The sequence below is a fragment of the Mustela lutreola genome, chromosome 17 (assembly GCF_030435805.1).
Source record: "Mustela lutreola isolate mMusLut2 chromosome 17, mMusLut2.pri, whole genome shotgun sequence".
Taxonomy (NCBI): Eukaryota; Metazoa; Chordata; class Mammalia; order Carnivora; family Mustelidae; genus Mustela; species Mustela lutreola.
This window is the reverse complement of record NC_081306.1, coordinates 23,201,755-23,221,391: the sequence shown is the minus strand read 5'-3', so window position 1 is coordinate 23,221,391 and position 19,637 is coordinate 23,201,755. Positions and strand designations below refer to the sequence as shown.

General features: G+C 63.8%; 3 protein-coding genes, 1 long non-coding RNA gene and 1 other non-coding gene across 10 annotated transcripts; 3 read left to right on the top strand and 2 right to left on the bottom strand.

Annotated features, from left to right (window-relative positions):
• Window positions 1-37: 37 nt before the first annotated feature.
• On the top strand, window positions 38-5,935 carry WFIKKN1 (WAP, follistatin/kazal, immunoglobulin, kunitz and netrin domain containing 1). The gene is made up of 2 exons (XM_059154067.1): window positions 38-3,314; window positions 3,984-5,935. Exons 1-2 carry the CDS (start codon window positions 3,144-3,146, stop codon window positions 5,466-5,468), a joined length of 1,656 nt encoding a protein of 551 aa, XP_059010050.1. The 5' UTR covers window positions 38-3,143; the 3' UTR covers window positions 5,469-5,935.
• Window positions 5,885-7,638, bottom strand: METTL26 (methyltransferase like 26). The gene is made up of 6 exons (XM_059154088.1): window positions 7,350-7,638; window positions 7,084-7,246; window positions 6,834-6,893; window positions 6,372-6,439; window positions 6,189-6,267; window positions 5,885-6,111 (listed from the first exon to the last, which is right to left on the bottom strand). The coding sequence occupies exons 1-6, from the start codon at window positions 7,544-7,546 to the stop codon at window positions 6,064-6,066; spliced, it is 615 nt and encodes a 204-aa protein (XP_059010071.1). The 5' UTR covers window positions 7,547-7,638; the 3' UTR covers window positions 5,885-6,063.
• A 59-nt stretch (window positions 7,639-7,697) lies between these two features.
• On the top strand, window positions 7,698-11,508 carry LOC131819239 (uncharacterized). The gene is made up of 2 exons (XR_009349107.1): window positions 7,698-7,792; window positions 11,103-11,508. It is a non-coding gene; the product is annotated as an uncharacterized LOC131819239 (long non-coding RNA).
• On the bottom strand, window positions 7,993-8,063 carry TRNAG-CCC (transfer RNA glycine (anticodon CCC)). Its single transcript has one exon. It is a non-coding gene; the product is annotated as a tRNA-Gly (tRNA).
• A 2,324-nt stretch (window positions 11,509-13,832) lies between the features above and the next one.
• MCRIP2 (MAPK regulated corepressor interacting protein 2) lies at window positions 13,833-18,754 on the top strand. 6 transcript variants are annotated; one of them, XM_059154082.1, is made up of 6 exons: window positions 13,833-13,991; window positions 14,098-14,215; window positions 16,922-17,057; window positions 17,877-18,045; window positions 18,280-18,381; window positions 18,613-18,754. In XM_059154082.1, exons 1-6 carry the CDS (start codon window positions 13,940-13,942, stop codon window positions 18,681-18,683), a joined length of 648 nt encoding a protein of 215 aa, XP_059010065.1. In that variant the 5' UTR covers window positions 13,833-13,939; the 3' UTR covers window positions 18,684-18,754. The 6 variants fall into 6 exon arrangements, with proteins under 6 accessions (XP_059010065.1, XP_059010066.1, XP_059010068.1 ...); XM_059154083.1 differs by having other exon boundaries at window positions 18,280-18,346; window positions 18,613-18,753; XM_059154085.1 differs by lacking the exon at window positions 16,922-17,057 and having other exon boundaries at window positions 17,918-18,045.
• Window positions 18,755-19,637: the final 883 nt, after the last annotated feature.

Here is a 19,637-nt window from a genome sequence, read left to right as displayed (position 1 = left end):
GCGCCCTTCCTTATTTATACGGAAGATGTAAGCCTTTTGTACATTTGTAACGCGCAGGCAGGGCGGCCCCCATGCGACTGCATGGGGAGCCCTGTTGGCGGCGGGGTCGGGGCAGGCTTCGGGACATGGAGAGGGAGGGGGTTTGAGGCAGAGGTCAAGAGGAGGCCTGGTCAGGGCTCCAACCTTGGAATTAACAGACATTTCACGCGGGGGGTGTGTGGGGTGGGGGCACGGAGGGGGGCACGTGGAAGCTGGGGTTGTGTGCTCAGGCCCATGGCTGCCTCCGCCAGCCTTTGAGAGCATGGGGGCCGGGGCGCGGCCCGGCATGGCTGGTGGCGGCTCAGGCCCCAGCGGTTGGCTGGGTGTGGCAGCAGCTTCCTGGGCTCCCACCGGCCCCCCCTAGACACCGTCCTGTGCGTTGTGGACGGACTCAGGGCGGGGTGAGGGCTTGGTTTCTCAGTGGGACTGTTGGTATTTCTCAGAGGAGGTGGGTGGGGCTCTGCAACCCCCTTCCTGTGACACTCCTGTCCCTTGGAGGAGAAGACGCAGAAGACAGTGGGGCTGCAGGGTGCTGTGCTCGTGTACGCCAGCCCTCCTGCTCGTCCCCCGGGCACCCGGACTCTGCTCCCGCCAGCTGCCCTCGGCCAGCCTTGGGTGTGAGCCCACAACTGCTTCTCGTCTGGTGTCGCCCATCACTAAAACCTGTCTGACACATCTCTTCGTGACGCTGCCGGGACTGATCCCGCAGTGGACCCCGAGCTGCTCCTGGAGACCCCACCAGCCAGCCCCGAGCAGGAGGCCTGGCTCCCTCCTGCCGCCCCCTTGGTGACATAGCCCCCGGTCACACTGGTGCTCAGCTCTACCTCGTCCTCACGGCCCAGCCCTGGGCTCTGGGTCTCTTCTGTGCTGCGTGTCCAGGAGGCAGGATGCAGGCCGCAGCCTGTGCGCTGGGGGTCCCCAATGAGGCCTGGCTTTAGCAGGGTCAGGCAGGGGAGGCCACACCTATTATACTGTCTCACCTGTGTGGGGGGCACCCCTTTCTTTGGACTTTGAACCCAGTCACACAGACTTTGTTTTGAGGACGTGGACAGTCCTTTGTTCACTTTATCAACACTACCCTTCGCTGCTGTCTGACACACCATTCTTGGGCTCGTTTTGGACGGTTTTCCTTTCTTTGTACAGTAAACGTAATTCAGCTCGGCCTGCAGGTTGCGTTTCCTGTCCGTGAGAGCCCCTGGATTTAACTGGCCAAGTGGCAGGTGGAGGTGACGTGGGGACCCCTGCCTCCAGGGCCCGGCCTCACCGGCTGCTCCCGGTCTGGGCTGTGTGGGCGAGCCCGGGCGGCATAGTTCTTGGGGAGCCAGACAGGCAGCCCTCTGCACACTGGAGAGGGCACCTGGGACGCTCCGAGCCCCCCAACCCCAGATTGTGGAGGCGGGGCCTGACTGTCAAGTTGGCTCTGCTGCCAGAGGGTGGTGGGCACCGAGGACTTGGGGGGTTGCCGCCTGCCGAGACTCAGCACAGCCTCCTGGACCCAGACCCGGGCCTGAGGTGGGAAAGCCGCCCGCTGACAGGGTGTGTGAGGCTCAGTCCTTGGGATGTGGTGGGTGCTGAAGACTGGGGAACCCTTCTGAACGAGCCTCTCCACCCCCATGCCCCGCCCACACTCCGGGGCCCAGGCCTCTGGACAGCTCCGAGGGACTGTCCTGGATCTGGAACCCACCGCACCCATGGCCCCTTGGTATGCGTCCTCTGTATCCGGGACATCTCTTGGTCCCACTCTGACCACACTCAGCTTTTACTACCCTGCTTCCCAGGTCAGAAGGTCAGATGCAGGACCCTGGGATGGGCTGGTCTCAGAGCAGATGCTCCTCCGGCCCCAGGCCCCTGGGAAGTGTGTGGAAGGGCAGATCCTGGGGCTCTGTCCTGCCGCTGCCTTAGATCTCCTGCCTGTCCTGCCAAGGGGGGCTTCCATTCCCACCCCCGCTCAAGGAGGGCTCCTCCCAGGGCTTGCCCAGGGTACTGTTTAGATGACCTTGGCCTCTCAACGCTGTGTGTGGGGCTTCAGCTACGGAAATTCAGTCGGGCCGAGTAAACACACAGGTCCTTGGTCCCACCAGCCCCATCTCCGGTGTTTGGGGCCTATGTGACGGGTGGCTGTCCCGGCCAGTGTGGTTTCCTCCCTGTGGAGCACCCTGGGACTTCACATCTTTGGGACACGCCTGGACCAGGAGCCATGCTGGGTGCCGCTCTGGAAATGCAGTCCTGCCTTGTGTCGGCCTCCCCTAACCCTCAGTTCCCCCATCAGCTGCGGGTCACTGGAGGCCTTCCCACTAGCAGAAAGGGTTTCATTGTGACCCCAAGACCTGTTGGTAGGTCGTAACCCTGAGAAGGATCCCGGAGAAGGTTGAGAGATTTTTTTCTCGAGGGGAACAATGCCTGCTCCTTGCAGGGCCGACACAGACCCCCTGGGCCTCTGTCTTGCTGGACATAATGAATCTCGGGCTGGTCTGGACCTGCTTTGGGGGAGATCCAGGCCCTGGGACAGCTGGGGCAGATTGGGGAGCCAGCAGGGGTTAGCCGGCCCCAGCCCCCTCCTCTGACCTGGACTGGGAAGGTCTGAGAGGAGCTTTGATCCCCTGGCCCTTCCATCCCCAGCCCAGGGCCTAGAGGGAGGAGGGGCTCCAATTACAGAGTCCTCTCCCCTCCCTTCCCCTCCCCTCCCCCGCTGAGCCGGCCCTTCTCTGGCCCTTCTCCGCCCCTCCGGGACCCTCATGGCCAGTGTCTTCCGTGCTCCCGGGCCTCGGCCCCTCCCCAGCCCTCCTCCCCTCCCCACACCCTGCCCTGTGCTGACCACAGAGGGGCCAGGCAGGGGAGGGGCCGGCGCCACACACACAGACTCCGAGCTGGGAGAGGCCCTGAACCTACCCAGCCCCTACCCAGCCCCTCACACTGGGAGAGGAAGCCTCTGCTGTGGGCTTGGACCCTGGAGGCCAAGGGGGGAACCCTGGGGACCAGGCGGGGGCCCCAGGGCAGGGCAGTGACCACAGGCCCAGAGAGGTAGATGCCTTCATCAGGGAGGCTAGGCAGCAACTGAGGAGGGACTGGTGGTCACATCCCCCACCCCCTGGCCCGCGGTCCCCATGCTGGCGCCGAGGCCACTCCTACTGCTGCTCCTCGTGGTCGGGCTGACCCTGGGGGCCAGCCTGCCGCCGGGACCCCGAAGCCATCCAGGCGTGTGCCCCAACCAGCTCAACCCCAGCCTGTGGGTGGACGCCCAGAGCACCTGCGAGCGTGAGTGCGTCGGGGACCAGGTAAGCACCGGCACCGTGTTCAACAGCCCTGCCGGCGCGTCGGACACCATGGGGGACTCGGGGTGCCTCCGAGGCTTCGTGAGTCTAGGGGAACCCCAGACCTTGCCTGCAGGGGGATCCCAGCAGCTGCCCTGTGCCCCCATTCCTGGGAGTCGGCTGCCTCCTCAGGCCCCCCCATAGTCCCGCAGCTGGGGTTTTAGGCTGTTCCACATATGCGGGTCCCAGGGAACACCCCCAGTCTTTGCCTTCATGTGTCGCTCCCCAAACCTGCCTACCCCCACCCTGGGACCAGCTGTTCTCAGGGCCAGCAAGGTTGAAAGGCGGGAACCCCATGTGGACATCTGTCCTGTAGCGCCCCCTTGCAGCACCTGCAGTGGCCTTGAACACATTGTCCATGTGCCCCAGCCCCCCACCCACACCCGGGGCCTTGGTCTCCTTGGGTGCCATGACACCCACTCCGGGGAGTGAGGACCCTAGGATCCGGCGGGCTTCGGTGACGCGACACAGCAGACAGTCTGAGGGTGCAAAACACGGGAAGGACGCGTCGGCCACAGGCCGAGCTTTCCGCGGGGTGGGCGGCTCGCAGGGGAGTGGCCGTGGCAGCTCAGCTCCCCTGCACGGCGGACGGGCGGAGCGGGGGCGCCTGCTGAGCTGCTCCCCACCCCCCAGGACTGTGCAGCCCACGAGAAGTGCTGCGCCAATGTGTGTGGGCTGCAGAGCTGCGTGGCTGCGCGCTTCCCCGCCGCCGGCCAGGCTGCACCCCCGCCACCCGCCTCGTGCGAGGGCTTCCCCTGCCCTCAGCAGGGCTCCGCCTGCCACCTATGGGATGGGCAGCCGGCGTGCCGCTGCCGCGACCGCTGCGAGAGAGAGCCAAGCTTCACCTGCGCCTCGGACGGCCTCACCTACTACAACCGCTGCTACATGGACGCTGAGGCCTGCCGGCGCGGGCTGCAGCTGCATGTGGTGCCCTGCAAGCGCGTACGCAGCTGGCCACCCGCCAGCCCAGGGCCGCCGGACTCCACGGCCCGCCCCACTCCGGGCCACGCGCCCATGCCGCCTGCGCTCTACAGCAGCCCTCTGCCGCAGGCCGTGTTCGTGGGCGGCACCGCCAGCCTGCACTGCGACGTCAGCGGCCGCCCGACGCCCGCTGTGACCTGGGAGAAGCAGAGCGACCAGCGGGAGACCCTGATCATGCGGCCGGACCAGATGTACGGCAACGTGGTGGTCACCAGCATCGGGCAGCTGGTGCTTTACAACGCGCGGCCGGAAGACGCTGGCCTCTACACGTGCACCGCCCGCAACGCCGCCGGCCTGCTGCGCGCCGACTTCCCGCTGTCCGTGCTCCAGCGGGGCTCAGTTGGGGATGGGGACGGGGCGCGTGCCCCCGCCGGCCCCGCCAAGTGCCTGCCTGACCTGCAGGCCTGCGGCAGCGCGCCCTCTGGCCTCGTGTTCTGGCACTTCGACCCCCAGCGTGGGGGCTGCATGACCTTCCCCGCCTGCAGCTGCGACGGCAGCAGCCGGGGCTTCGAGAGCTACGAGGCGTGCCAGCGGGCCTGCGCCAAGGGCCCTGGCGATGCGTGCATGCTGCCAGCCGTGCAGGGGCGCTGCCAGGGCTGGGAGCCGCGCTGGGCCTACAGCCCGCTGCTGCAACAGTGCCACCCCTTCCTGTACGGCGGCTGTGAGGGCAACGGCAACAACTTCGAGAGCCGCGCCAGCTGCGAGGATGCCTGCCCCATGCCACGAACGCCGCCCTGCCGGGCCTGCCGCCTGCGGAGCAAGCTGGCGCTGAGCCTGTGCCGCAGCGACTTTGCCATCGTGGGGCGGCTCACCGAGCTGCTGCAGGAACCCGAGGCGGGGGGCGGCAGCATCGCCCGCGTCGCCCTGGATGAGGTACTCAAGGATGACAAGATGGGCCTCCGGTTCCTGGGCACCAGGTACCTGGAGGTGACGCTGAGCGGCATGGACTGGGCCTGCCCCTGCCCCAACGTGACGGCTGGCGACGGCCCGCTGGTCATCATGGGGGAGGTGCGAGACGGTGTGGCCGTGCTGGATGCCGGCAGCTATGTCCGGGCCGCAAGTGAGAAGCGCATCAAGAAGATCTCGGAGCTGCTGGAGAAGAATGCCTGCGAGCTGCTGAACCGCTTCCAGGACTGACCCCACCCATGCTGCCCCCCACCCCAAGTCTGCCCACCCTGCCTTCCTGCCCCATGGAATAAAAGCCAGCGTTTCCCCAGAGCTTGTGGACTATACGGGCTGGACCTCCTCAGGGGACCCTTAGCTGGTATCCCTCCTTGCAGCCTCCCATTTCCCTGCAGGAGCACGAGCCATGACCAGCCTGAGACGGGCACCCTCTCCTGTTGTGGGGAAACTCAGCAGCCAGTTCAACCCACGGGGCCCGAGTTCTCCCTCCCTTCCCTGTGCCCTCAGCACAGCAGCACAGTCCAGGAGGCCCCCAAGCCTTGACTCCACAGGCCAGACCCTTCTGTCACTAGTGCAGACCCCTTGAAGACACCACCCGCCCACTGAGCACCACCAGGAGTGGTCCCAGGAGGCATGGGTGAGACCAGCAGTGAGCAGCAGAAAACACTTTATTCCCAGGTTCTAAGCAGCCCTGTGGCCATCAGCCAAGAGCTCCCAAAGTGGGCAAGGCCAGTCCTCATGGCCCAGCCCTGGGAGGCAGGGGCTGGCATCTGGGTTTGGTCTAGAAGAGGTCTTGGTGGAGACACAAACATGCGAGAGCAGGAGAGAGTTACTCTTTCCGGAATATCAGGCACTTGTTGTTGGCCGGCATGTCCACCTAGGGGAGAGGGGTTGGCTGGAGCGCTGACCTGGTCCCCAGGGAAGTCCCCTGTGTCCCTAGCCCTTCCCACGTACCATCCTCTCTAGCAGCAGGCCACTGGCTTGGCCCAGGTCCTCCAAGAGGGCTGTGTCCCGAAGCCCCCACTCAGGGTTCCTGCAGTGAGGAGGAAGTGGACAAGAAGGTAGATTCGTGGCTGGGGTGGTCGCCCAGCCCCTCTGTCCCCCCAGCCAGCCACCCTCCCCCGATCCAGCTCTGACCTGCATCTAAGAGTTAGATCAAAATCCACGTTACTCTGCGGAGTGATCTTCCCATTGATGGCATAAGGCTGCAGAGAGGGGGACACGGCTCTGCCCGCCACCCACAGACGGGGTCAGCCATGCCTCCAACGACGCACAGGCAGTCTTGCATGCTGGCACCCAGAGAATGAAAAGGACGCACCCCTCCCTGCCCCCAAGATGGGGGACAGCTGAGGACCAGCTGGTGAGCTGGGCTGTGGGGGGGGGGGGGGTTGTTGCAGGGAAACTGGCAAGTGACCGGGAGCGTGTTCAAGAAAGAAGACTCTGGGTGCTGTTTAATGATGGTGGGTAGTCAGGGGACAAGGCAACTAAAAATACTGACACCAAGAGAACCGAGTGCGGAAAGTAGGACACAGCCCGCGCTGGTTGGGAACAGGGCCTCCCTGCCAGGGGAGGCCCGTGGCCCCCGACGGAAGCACTCACCCCATAGGTGATGAGCAGCGCCTTGGGTTTGAGCAGGTGTCCGGCTGCTCTGAAGAGCCCCTGGGGAGTGAGGATGCAGGGATCAGTGAGGGGCTTTCCCGGCCGGGGCCCGCAGGAGCCCGCGGCTAGAGGCCCCAGTGCCTTCGCTGGGCTGTGGGGCAGACCTGCCGCCCCGCGCCGCCCCGCGCCGCCCCGCACCGAGAGGGGGGCCCCGCGGCGCGGGTGGGCGGCTCGCCGCGCACCCACAGACCTCGGTGCAGCTCAAGGGGCTGATGTGGATCATGTTGATGCACAGCAGCAGGTCCAGCGACTGCGGCAGGATCCCGCCCCAATGCTCCCAGTCCCAGGTGACGTCCAGGTACAGCGGGGCCTTCACGTTCGACAGCCCCTGCGCCTGCGTGGTGGCCGAGATGCTGTAGGAGGGTAGCACACGGTCGCGGGGAGCCGGGCAGCGGGACGGGCCCCGCTCCGCCCCCTCAGCGGCCGGGGTCCCACCTTCCCCGCGCCCCGCCGCACCTGTCCAGGCAGCGCTGGTCCACGTCGGACGGCTGCCACTCGGCGTGGGGGAAGGCCCGCGCGAAGTGAGCCGTGTGCTGGCCCGAGCCCGAGGCCACCTCGAGCACGCGGACGCCGCGCTGGGCCGGGTCCATGTACTGCCGCAGCACGCGCAGGATGGGCTCCTTGTTCCGCTCGGCCGCCGCCGCTACCAGCATCGCAGCAGCTCAGCTGGCCCGCGGGTAGCTGCAGTCCGCAGCCGCCAGACCCACCGGGAGCCGTAGCCCGACGCCGCGCGGCCCGCCGGGAGTTGTAGTCCGGCGCCGCGCGGCCCGCCGGGAGTGGTAGTCCGGCTTTGCGAGACCGGCTGGGAGTTTAAAGGGCCCGCAGCTGCAGGAGGTGCACCGGGAGCGGCAAACGGGGCGGGGGCACCGGTCGCTTGAGTTGGGATCGCCGGCTTACAGGTGACCGGCAGCTCAGTAGCCAGGGGCCCGCGGCCGCTCCGGCATTTTCCTAGCACTTGTCAGTCTCGCGTTCCCTGAAATTGCCTTGTCCGGGTTGCTCGCGAGCGGGTGTTCCCTGGTTTCCGGTTTTCTTTCCTGTCGGAAGCACTGTCGTTAGCGAGTGGGGGAAGAATATGAGAAAAAAAAAAAAAAAAAAAAGCTGCGCCGCCCGGGAATCGAACCCGGGTCGCAAGAATGGGAATCTTGCATGATACCACTACACCAGCGGCGCTGTTGGCACAAAGGCAGTCCACAAGCCCTAAGAGATTGTGACGCAGCGTTTGCGCGTAGAACAAAATGGCCTACGCGCTGGGGAGCGACCGGCCCCAGCGCCTCCCAGCCGGCAAGCGCGCTGAGGCGCTAGCGACCCGACCGCCGGGTCCGCGTAAAGCGGGGCGCGGGAGGCTCCGGTGTCACTTCGTTCTCCCCCTAGCGCGAGAGCAAACGGAGCGGGACTAAGGGACGCGGGCGGGGGCCGCGATTGACGCTGGCGCCGCTCAGGGCTTTCCCGTGTCGCCGAGACAACCAGCGCCCGCCCCGGGGTCGCGGACGCCGTGAGGGGGTGGGTGACCCCCGAATCCAGCCGGATCCTCCCCTGTGCGGTCCGGGCGCGCTTCCCCGGCCGCTTCCCCGGGCCGCGTCCGCAGTGGGCTCGCTTCTCTCTGTGGCCGCGCGGGTTTGCACGAGAGCGCCCCCCACCCCGACGTCCCGCCAGGGCTCGGGAGGTGACCCCGACCCCGGCTTTAGCCTGGGGTTGTCTCGGAGGGGCCGGGCTGTGGGTCGATCCGGCGGGGAGCGCGGGTTCGCCGCCCAGGGTGTCGCGCCGTCTGGGCTGGACAGGCCCCCGGGGCGAGGGGGTCACTCGGAACGGCAGCCCGAGGGCATCCTGCTCGCGACCACCCGTCCTTCTCTCGGCGATCCAGCTCCCAGCCCCGGGCCTCCGCCGCCCGGTTTGTCGGCTGCGCCAGGCGTTCTGTCCCCTTCCATGGCGGGGCCGTAAGGAGCAGCTGCGGGGGCCCCTGACCAGCCCTGGTGCGCCTCACCCGGCTTCACATCACCCAGGGGATTCGAGCAGCTTGGGGGCTGGTGACCGAGGGCCCCGACGTGGGATTAGAAGGCTGGATTCCAAGCCCATCAGCCCCGAGCCCCCCAAGAACCCGAAATGAAGGGGTGCGGGAGCCTCCGGGCACGTGGGGGTGCCGGTAGGGGGCGGGTGGCCCCGGGGCAGGGGGCAGGGCCTGGAAGCTCCGAGCGCCTTCCGTATCCTCCCGCCTTCTGGGTGTCTTCCTTCGGCTGTTCCCTGGTCCTGTCCTTGACGATGAATTGGTAACCGGAGTAAGGTTACCCTGAGTTCTGTGAGCCGTTCTAGCAAATTGTGGCTGGACAAGGGGGTCTGGAACCCTGACTTACAGCTGGTGACAGCCTAGACGTGGGGCGGTCTCCTGGGATCCAGCGGCAGCCTGGGGAGGGGGTCTGCACTCATACCCAGCTGCTAGGTCAGAATTGAGTTAAACTGTAGGACACGGGCATTTTCCTTTACACCAGGTGTTCTGTAAGAGGCAAGAAACCAGACTGACCAGTTTCCCTCCTTCCTCCTGATCCTATGGCCCAGCTTCAGAAGCAGCCTGAATGCCCAGCCGTGTCTTCCATTTAACAGCACTTGACCTTAGGTTGCTATCTGACGTAGGAAACACGTTAGGGTTCGAAGCCAACAGCCAAGAAAGAATCCTGAGACATCTCTGGTGCAAAAATGTTTTTATTAAAGCACAGGAACAGGGAACCCGTGGGCAGAAAGATCCACACTGGGGTCATGATGAGTGGCCCATTGTATACTTTTTTTTTTATAAAAGCTTTATTTTGTAGACAGGGGAGGGGGGAGCACAAGTGGGGGAATAGCAGGCAGAAGGAGGGAGAAGCAGACTCCCGGCCAGGCAAGCCCGATGCAGGGCTCAATCCCAGGACCCCAGGGTCATGACCTGAGCTGAAGGCAAAGGCTTAACCCACTGAGCTCCCTATTGCATACTTTCATGTTGGAAGGGGGTTATGGAGAGCATATAGAAGCAAGCTTTCCAGAACCTTGAGGGGGCTAGCTCTTGTCAGGAAAGGGTCATTTATTACTGTCTAATAAAACCTGAGTCATGAGACTCTTCAGGTGTGTGTCTCAGTGGGCCAGATGCTTGGGGGATGATTGCCAACATGTATCTCAGGGGTAGAGATAAAGGGAGTTTCTATCCAAGCACTAACCAGGCCTGACCCTGCTTAGCTTCGGAGATGAGACAAGAAGAGGGGGTTTCAAGGTGGTATGGCTGCAGACTAAAGGGAGTTTCCATAGGAATTTTTATATGTTAAAGTAGACTTAAGGAATCCTGGCGGTGGGGAGGGCAGTTCAGCTAGGAGTGCCTTTTGTCCTTAGCAAAGTGTCAACATCGAGGGCCGTTGAGGCCCTAGAGGAAGGTCACTGCCTGCTTCAAGGACTTGTCAATGGGCTGCAGGTAGTTAAGGAAATGTAATCATTTCTATGCTGCCTTTAAACCTCCCACATTTGTCCCCCTGGGATGGACACTGTGCGAGACACCCCCTTGTACTCCGTGGCCTATGCTGCAGGGTGTGTGTGTGAGAGTATGTGCACACACGTGTGAATGCCTGTGTATACACGTTTGAACACACATTTTCTGGAAAGTCGTGGTTGTGTGTCAGACTCCGGGAGAGTCCTGGACCCGCAGTGAATGCTGAACAGCGGACCCCTGGACATGTCTGTCCCCGTCCGTGGCCTATGCCTGGTGGGGCCTCCTAGGATTTTGTCTCCTGAGGCAGAGTCCAGTTCCTGGGCAGCCCTCTTGAGCTTGCCACCCGCCAGTATGGGCCACCTTTCGCGGTGAGCGCTTACGTGCACGATGCAATCTCTATTGCGTAGGAAGCCACAAGCAGACAGGAGACCCTGATAGGGTGCAGGCTTCCTCCCCAGCCCTTCGCCAGGCCCCAGGCACGTCCCTTCCTATCCCCTCAGACACCACCACTTGCGCTGATACATGGGCTTCCTAGAGCGGCTGTAACAAACGACCCCCAACTCCAAGGCTTCAAACAACAGATGTTTATCCCCCCATCCTTCTGGAGGCCAGAAGTCTGAGATAAAGACGGTCTGCCCCCCCAGAGGCCCTCCAGGAAGATGGTTTCTCACCGTTTCCAGCTGCCCAGGGGCTGTGGCCACTCTCCCTCCACCTTCACCTAATCTCTCCCTGGTGCCCACATGCTCTTCTCCTTCCTCCCACAGAGACACGTGACTGGATTTAGGGACCACCCCAATCCAGGATGGCCTTATCTCGAAACCTTGCCAAACTTCTATCTGCAAAGACCTTTATTCCAAATAAGGTCACATTCTGAGGTTTCCAGGAGACGCAGCTTTTGGAAGACACCACTCAACCCCCTGCACTTAGGTCTGGGAATGGCCAAGCAATACCCGACACTGGGCAGTGGACACAGGAGCACCCACAGCGCCTTTCCGGAGGGGGCCTGCTGGTCGACCTGGCAGAAGCCCATCGTCCACTCTGCATTGGAGAGGGCAGAGGTTTCCGATGGAGAAAGTTTCTGAGAATGACTGAAAACTTTTTTCTCTTTCAGATAAAGTTTTAGTATTGTATTTAGAATCTTTGAAAGAAAACTACTATTTGCTTTTCTTACCACGAGTGGGGTCTGTGAGGTGAAGGCCTTATCTTACCCTGATAGCCACTTTTATCTGCGAGGGGATGAGGCTCCTTCGTCCTGCACCACTGGCTTGGGGACAGTTTCCCAACCTCCCCAACCACAGGGAAGGTGACCGCCCCTCCCTGCAGAGGCTTCCCAGCCGACCTACCTTCCAAGCAAGGTCAGTGAGGCTGGGGCCAGAACTCTGAGCTCCCCAGGTCCCCAGGTCCCATCCCCAACCCCTCCTGAGTGCCCTGGAGCAGTGAGGCTGGCAAGGCCCCTCTGGGGGAGACCAGCCCCCCAACAAGTGCAGAGAATTTCACTGCCTGTCCCCTACCACCTGGCCTTCCTCCTCCATCATCTACCCCGGAGGAACACTGGGCTCTCCATCCCGCCCCCCCACCCGCCCCTCCCTGCTGCCCCTGCACCTTCTTCCCTCTCACCTGTCAGGATCATTTCTGCTCAGCCCTTCTCCCCAGAGCTTTGAGGCTTCTGGACCCAACCTTTGACCTCAAACAAGGCCTGTGGGCAGGGCTTGACGGTCAGGGCCTCCAAGCCTTGGTTTTCAGATGGCTTAAGCAAATGCTAGGCCTGTCCGCCCATCAGGAGGAGGGGGCCTTGTCAGTGCAGGGCTGAGGAGTGTGCCGGAGGGAGGGACTTTCAGGGTCTGGGTCCACTTGGGGGCCCATGCTCCCCACACCAGGGCCTCGCTTCCTGTGTCAGGAACACAGCCCCCTCCCCCCAATGCGCTGTCTCCCCAGCATGTGAGTAAGCAGTGTGCTCAAGGCAGGGCAAGCCAGCACTGATGGTGTGTGGGACCATGCTGGCCTTGTCTCTGCTGTGGGGAGGGGGGACAAGGGACAGAGACTGCAAGGGAGGCTGGGCAGGGGCCCACTTGCCTTGGGAGGGAGTGGCATGCTCATGCCTGCAGGGACCCTGCCACCGCTCTGAGGATCACAGGCCTGACCCAGGCCGGCTTGATTGCCGGGCCTGCGGAGGAGAAAGCTGGGGAGTGGGGGCCCCAGGGACCTAAGCTTCCCTAGGAGCACCTGAGAAGGCCTGGCTCCCTCCAGCAGTCACAACAGCATGGAGGCGGGCACAGCTGGGAAGGGACACTACAGAGCAGGTGGGGAGGGAGTTCCTCCTGCTGTCACTCCCCCACACACCCCAACAGATGCTGCCCCCCACCCCTCTCAACGTTGTGCCCTCTGCCTGGGTGGAGAGGCTTCAGGTCTGCTCCCAAAGTGAGGTGTGGGGGACGCTTGAGGAAACCTCGTGGCGCTGCTAAGTCCTATTGCCTCTTGGAGCGGCAGCTCCCCGACAAGGCCCCGGTGCCTGCTGGATCCTGACATCCTCAAATATTTGTGGAGCACCGTGTGAGCCCTGCCATGTCCATACACGCCTCGGGGCAGATTCCAAGACAACTCTGCAGAGTCTTTTCTCTGGTGGGGGGATGCTAAGGGTTGAGCTCAGCCACAGGGAGGACAGGGGAGCCTTATGTGGAGCCCTCCAGGTGGGGAGGCCCACAGAACCCAGAGCGGGCAGCTTCCTCTCCCCTAGCCTTGAGCAGCCCAGCAGCTGGGAGAAAGGAGCACTTCTGTGGAATTCTCAGGAAGGAACCCTGGGGGTCGTTCCAGGCAGGCCGCCTGGGTCATGCGGGTCAGGGAGGTAACTGCTCCCCTCCAATAAGGATGAAACAGGCAAACCGGGCATCCTCACACGCCCACCTTCTCTCTCCGCAAGATCCCACCCCCACGCTGCTCCTCGACTGAATGGGGTCTCTGGTTCCTGGAGCTGGGGGTGCACCTTGGCAAGGGAGGATCATCATAGACCAGAGTGCACCCACTATTCCTGTCCCGTGGGGTGGAAAGGAGATTCCAGGGGAGCCAAGTTTCTGCCCAAACCCATTTCTGGTCTCTGGTCCTCAGTCCCAACACCCAGGCCAAGAATGATCCTCACGCTGGCCCGGGACCACCCAGGCACCTTGGCTGGAGCTCTCCACCGAGTGGGCACAGCTTTCCTTCCAGGGTCCACACAGAGCGCCCCCAGCGCCTGTCCACAGCCCCCGGCCCGCACCCCCGCCCCCGCGGCTCACCTGGCCGTCCGGCGGTGGAAGGCCGTCCTAGGCCCCAGGACGCTTCCTCTGCCTTGGCCTCGGGCCGTGTGGGGTGGGGCGCCCGTGGCCGCGCGCCGCGGATAGCCTCCTCACCCGCCCGGAGCGCCGCCTCCGCCGCGTGCCCCGAGGCCGGCCGGGACGCGCGGGCCCTTTAAGGGCCGGGGGCGTGTAGCGGCCCGCCCCCTCCCCGCCGTGCCCCGCTGCCCGTTAAAGGGGCCGCGCCCTGGGCCCCCGCCGAGTGCGAGCCCGGGCGGAGGGCAGGGTAGGGCGTGCGTCCCGGGGAGCGCGCGGGCGGCCGGGCCCTCCGCACCATGTACACCATCACCAAGGGGCCCAGCAAGCTGGTCGCGCAGCGCCGCACAGGTGCGCGGGGCGCGGGATGCGGGGCGCGGGGCGGGCAGGGCCGGGGGGAGGGTCCGCGCAGTGACGGCCCGGGCGCGGCGGCGGCTGACGCGCCCCGTACCCTCAGGTCCCTCGCAGCAGCAGGTGGAGAGCCGGCTCGGCGAGCTCCTGAAATGCCGGCAGCCCGCGCCGCCGACCCCAGCGCCCCCGCGGGCGCAGCCGCCGGGACCCTGGCCCCTGTCGAGGTGAGACGCGCGGGCCGGGCGGCGGCCGCGGGACGGCGAGGTTGACCTTGGGGAAGGTTCACGGAGACCCGGCCGCGTGCTCGGGGCGGGGGCGGGGCGGGGCGTGTGACCCCGCCCGCGTGGGCGGCTCCGACCTTCGCGCCTCAGCCCTCGGCGCCTCCGCCTCTTCGCCTCACCTGGCACCTGGCGGTGTCGAAGGGGGCCGGGCCGGATGCACACGAACCCCTCGCCCTCTCTGGCCCCGTGGGACCGTGGCGGAGCCCGAGTGGGGAGGAAGCGGACCAGCTCCGGGATCGCAGGAGCTCCACGCGGCTGACTCAGATGCCCCGGGCGACCTTGGGCGGCGAGGCCAAGGTTTGAGGCGAGCTGCCCAGGAAGGCGGGAGCAAAATATCCTAGGGTGCGGGCCCTCGAGGCCTCCTGGCTCCGGCCCGGCCCGGCAGGAGACTGCCAGCCCCGTCCCTGCAGAGCGGGCTGGGGGAGAAAGTACACGTGGTTCCCTCTGGCCCTACCAGGCCCCTGCTCTCTGTTGCCCTTCACCCCAGACACCCTGGCTGGGGACTGGAGGCCTCCCACAGATGCTCAGGCCTTGCCCGAACCTGCAGTTCCTGCCTTTCCTGACCAGCTCTTCCGCCAGTGCCCACCGCCTGCCCCACAGGAATTTGTGTCCTGGCCCATTTGGCCTCCACATGACCTTGACCAGGAGGTCGGATTCCCCCCATGCCCCAGAGCCCTTTCACTTTTTTGTGTCAGCTCTGGACCTTGGGTTTCGTTTATTCTGTGCGTTTTCTGGATCCAGGGCTTTCTTCCAAGCCCACAAAGGCCTGAGGCTTTCTGGGCTAGGCTGTGGGTAGGCACCGCAGAGAAACAGGGTGGCTGGCTCAGAGCCCCCCCCCACCTGAGGCAGCTCTAAGGGTGCAGGTGATGGGGGCCTGGCAGGAGGGGGCAACCTGTGGGGGTGTTTCTGGGCTGAGGCCCTTCCCTGCGGGGGGAAGGGGACTTCTGCTGGGGGCACGTTGACATTTTGAGGCTGCTTCCTAGTGATGGAAACATTCTGGGCTAACCACCGATGTGTCCTGGGGAGGCCGGTAAGCAGGCAGGGCCTTGGGGGCCAGTTCCCGGGACCCAGGCTGTGTTAGAATATTGCCCTGTGACCTCAGCTTTGGTCCTCACAGCCGCCTTACTGGCCAGAGGAGTAAACAAGGTGTACGTGTGTAGCTGCGACTGGTCACCCAGGCAGAGGACCTGGGGGCCGAGTGGTGCCGGGCACCCGGACCCTCTCACCTGGAGAAGCGTGTCACAGTCCCATTGCAGATGAAATCAGGGTACACCTGTGGCAAGGTCGGGGAGTGGTGTGGAGGGAGTTGGGAAAGACGGCAGAGTCCTTACCATACCCCCAGGCCTCACCTTTGCACTTAGCTGGCCCTCAGCCAGTTGGGCACATCCCAGCCTGCTGGGTCAGGAGGGTGCGGACCAGCCTGGCCAGAGGGAGTGCAACACTCGGCCTGCCTCAGAGCTGCACGGCACAGGGTTGGGGGGTTCTGCTGTGTGCCCCGGGGTGGCAGGCTGGCCCCCCTACCCCCTGAGGTCACTCCCTCTGTCAGAGCTGCCCCTTCCTAGTCCCCGTGGCCTTGAAATGACCCAGCTGGGAGGCCAGTGCTACCCATGAGCCATCCCTGCACCCTTTCCTGAACCTTCTGAGGGGGCCGCCTCTGAAAGAGCTCCACTTGCTTTTCTGTCCGTCCTTCCCTGTTTTTTTCTCTGTAGTGCCTTTTTATTATCCGGCATCCCTCACCCTGCCTTGCCCATGAAACGGGGGGGATGTCTGGACCACGGCCACATCCTCCACGCCTGGGGTGCCTTGCATGCGGCCAGTGCTCCGAACGGCTGACCTGCTGATTCTCCAGGCTGGGGTCCCGGCCCTCCATGGGGCAGTGCCTCTGAGCAGCTCTCACTCCCATTGTGAGACAGACAGCAGAGGACAGGGAAGGTGACATCCGTGGGTGGGAAGAAGATAACGGGGCACCCGGTGACACCCCAGAAGGTCACACGAGGAGGTCAGGGAGGTGGCCTGGGTTACTGAATCGTGGGCTTTGAGGTCAGGCAGCTGTGCAGTTATGTTCTGGAACTAGCAAGTGCCCATTTGCAGGGTATGAGTTTGGGTGGATCACTTCCCTCTGGAGCCCAGTGCCCAGGGCTGGAAGTAGGGTTGGCAAGGACTGTGAGGACGCCTATGTGGGTTGAGCAGGGACACCAGGGCCGGCCTGTGGGGCGGTGTCCTCAGGAGCAGGCACAACACGTGCACAGCAAGTGCACCCGCGCCAGCGCCCTTTTCCCCAGAGGGCCTTTGCAGCACCTTACGTAACAAACTCTAGCAGGGTTGGGGGGGGGTCAGGTGGGTGCCTGCCTCCTAGCACTGTGCTCAGCCCTGGGCAGGCCACCGCTTTGGTCCCCGGGGGCCACAGCTCATGGCTGCAATTCCCTTTCCGGTTTTCCTACTTCGCTGACCAGCCTCCACTTTCCTGGAGTCTGCAGGCTGGTGGGGGTGGGGGTGGCAGGCGAGGGGCTGTCCAGGTTGAGGGAAAACCTTCATAGGTTCTGGTTGGTGCAGCTGAGGCCTGGGAGGAGCCCTGCCCCTGCTACAGTTTCTTCGCTGGCCTGGAGCTGGCGGGACCGGTGCCCCTCAAGACACTCCTCTTTATTTTAGTGCCCCTCTCAGCCAAGGAGGACCCCCGAGCGGCGGTGGGGCACCTGAGCCCAGGAAGGCGAGCAGGCCGGCGGGACCGCGAGTGCCTGGCGGAGTGGCACGTGCAGCCCAGGACTCCCGGCTCCCACCTCCTGCTGTAGGTGCGGGCCCCGCTCCCTCCACAGCCCCATTCAGGGCTTTGTGTGTGCAGGGCTAGGCCAGCTGCTGCCAGCAAGGGCAGCCCATCCGTGCCCTGGGCCCCGCTGATCACTGAGCGGGACAGGCCCAGTGGCTCCCTGGATATCCCATGCCTATCAGGCTGAGCTCCAGCGCCTGGGGGCCATCTCCTCCCCCAGCATCCCCACCCCCATGGGCAAGAGTGTTGCCTGTCTGGGACCTGCACAGCTGGGCTGGAGTTGAAGTCACAACTTGTTCACTCAGTGCTCTTTGGCCAGAACATCACTTAGGGCTCATCCCCATGGAGCCTGGGACAGCCAGGAAGAGGGAAGGGCCAAGATGGGCTGTTTCTTGTTTGGGTCCTTTCTCTCACACGGGACAGTGGTGAGATGGAGAAGCTTCTGTGGGGGGAGAAGACGGCCGAGAATTACGCCTGGCCAGTTGTGGCTGGGTCGGAGTGATGTGGTGTAGCTTAGGTCCGAACATGGGTTGCTGGAGACCCGACTGGTCCTGGGGAGGTGGGATGCAGGTGGCAGTAGGGGTGCCCCGAGAGACCCCTGGAGGAGTTCCTGTCTGCCTTGAGCACGGAGCCCTATTGGGGGTCTGGGACACAGGACTGGGGACTGCAGGTGTGACTTGAGCTGCTGGGAGCTTGGGCCTGCAGGAGAGAGGCCTCCTCTGCCCCCACTACAGCACAGAGCTACCCTGAAGGTCAAGGAAGTGCCCAGGCTGAGCCTGGCCTGGGGGTGGTGGGTGTGGCCTGCTGCTGCTCCTGGAGCTTTGCCGGGTGTCACCTTAGGGCTTGGGACAGTTGCTGACCGGCTCCTCCCCCCTCTACAGTCCGGGGCCAAGGCTTGTGTTCAATCGGGTGAATGGTCGGCGGCCCCCTGCCACATCTCCATCCCTTGAGGGAACCCAAGAGACCTATACGCTGGCCCATGAGGAAAACGTCCGGTTTGTTTCTGAAGGTAGTGTCAAGGCTGGAGGGTGAGGCCTGGGCCCATGTTCCTCCTGCCCACTGTGACCTGATTTAAAGTACCTAGAGGGCTGGGCTCTTCCTAGACTGTCTCCCTGTTCGTCCTGTGACTGTCTGGTGGGCTCCCCATTCCCATTCTTGGCTGGGGTCCAGGGTGGCCACCAAGCCCTGGGTGGGAGACAGGATGCCAGGGGCCTGGTTCAGCCTGACTGCCCTCTCCCCACAGCTTGGCAGCAAGTGGAGCAGCAGCTGGGCAGTGGCCCAGCTGGCGCTAGTGGGCCTAGGCCTGTGCAGTACGTGGAGAAGAACCCCAACCCCCGGCTGCAGAGTGAGCCCTCCCCTGCTCTCAGGGAGTCCCCTCCACTCCCTCCAACCCTGACCTGGGCCCTGCTGGGTTCTAGCCCTAGGGGATTGGGGAGGGCACTTGAATTTGACCTGCTTTCTTCCTAGTGCTTGCTGCATTTGGGTGTGGGGGAGGGGCTTGTGGTCAGTTCTGAGGGAGAGACACTGACTGATCTGGGAGGCAGCTTCACTGCTCAGTCTTCTTTTCTGCCCACAGACTTCGTGCCCATTGACCTGGACGAGTGGTGGGCGCAGCAGTTCCTGGCCAGAATCACAAACTGCTCCTAGCTGCCTTGGAAGGAGTGTCCAGCTCTGCCCCGTGGTGGACCTCGTGCCCCCCCGCCAGGAGAGGACGTCGGAGCCCTGTTTAGCCACTGCGGCAGGCCGTCCCTCACCCTGAGTCTGGCCAGGAACCGTCCACACCTGAAGTGCCAGCATTTGGACTTTTGCACCTGGTGACCCCTTGGACCAGCTGTCCTGTGCTGCCAAGGGCCAGGAGCTGAATCTGTCTGACCTCAGTCCTGCTCACTGTGCCCAGGGTCCAGCCCCTGGGGCTGGCAGGGAGGAGCTCCAGGCTAAAAAATTTGAGAAATTGCCCTTTTTGAGTGGTCTTTATTTGGTGTGGGGATGGGGTCAGGGTCCTCACATACTAAGTCCAGCCTAACCTTTCCTTGGCCCCACAGCTATAGCTCTACCCAATTCTGGCCCTCCTGTGTCCTGACAGGTGCTGGGGCCCTGGGCCAGCTCATCTTTCTTGGGTGCCGCTGGACCTTACCCAGCACCACCCAGCTTTCTCCCTCTTAGCGGGGGCCTGAGCCCCATCTCACGATCCACAGTCGTTAGCCCTTGGCCAGGAGATAGCGTCCCAGACGCCCAGGAGTAGGGCCGAATTTCCCAATGCTTAGTCCTGTCTTTTTTTTTTTTTTTTTTTTTTTAAGATTTTATTTATTTGACAGACAGGGGTCACAAGTAGGAAGAGAGGCAAGCCCCCCGCCAAGCAGAGAGCCCGATGTGGGGCTCGATCCCAGGACTCTGGGATCATGACCTGAGCTGAAGGCAGAGGATTTAATCCACTGAGCCACCCAGGTGTCCCTTAGTCCTGTGTCTTAACCGCCCGGGGCCGAGTGGCTCTGGGTGACACCGCTTTGCCTCTCGGGAGGGTGGCAGTGCCTGCCGACCAGAGTGGAGCACGCCAGGTGTGGGCGCTAGAGGGCTGCAGGCCGTAGGGTGGAGTCCAGCGGG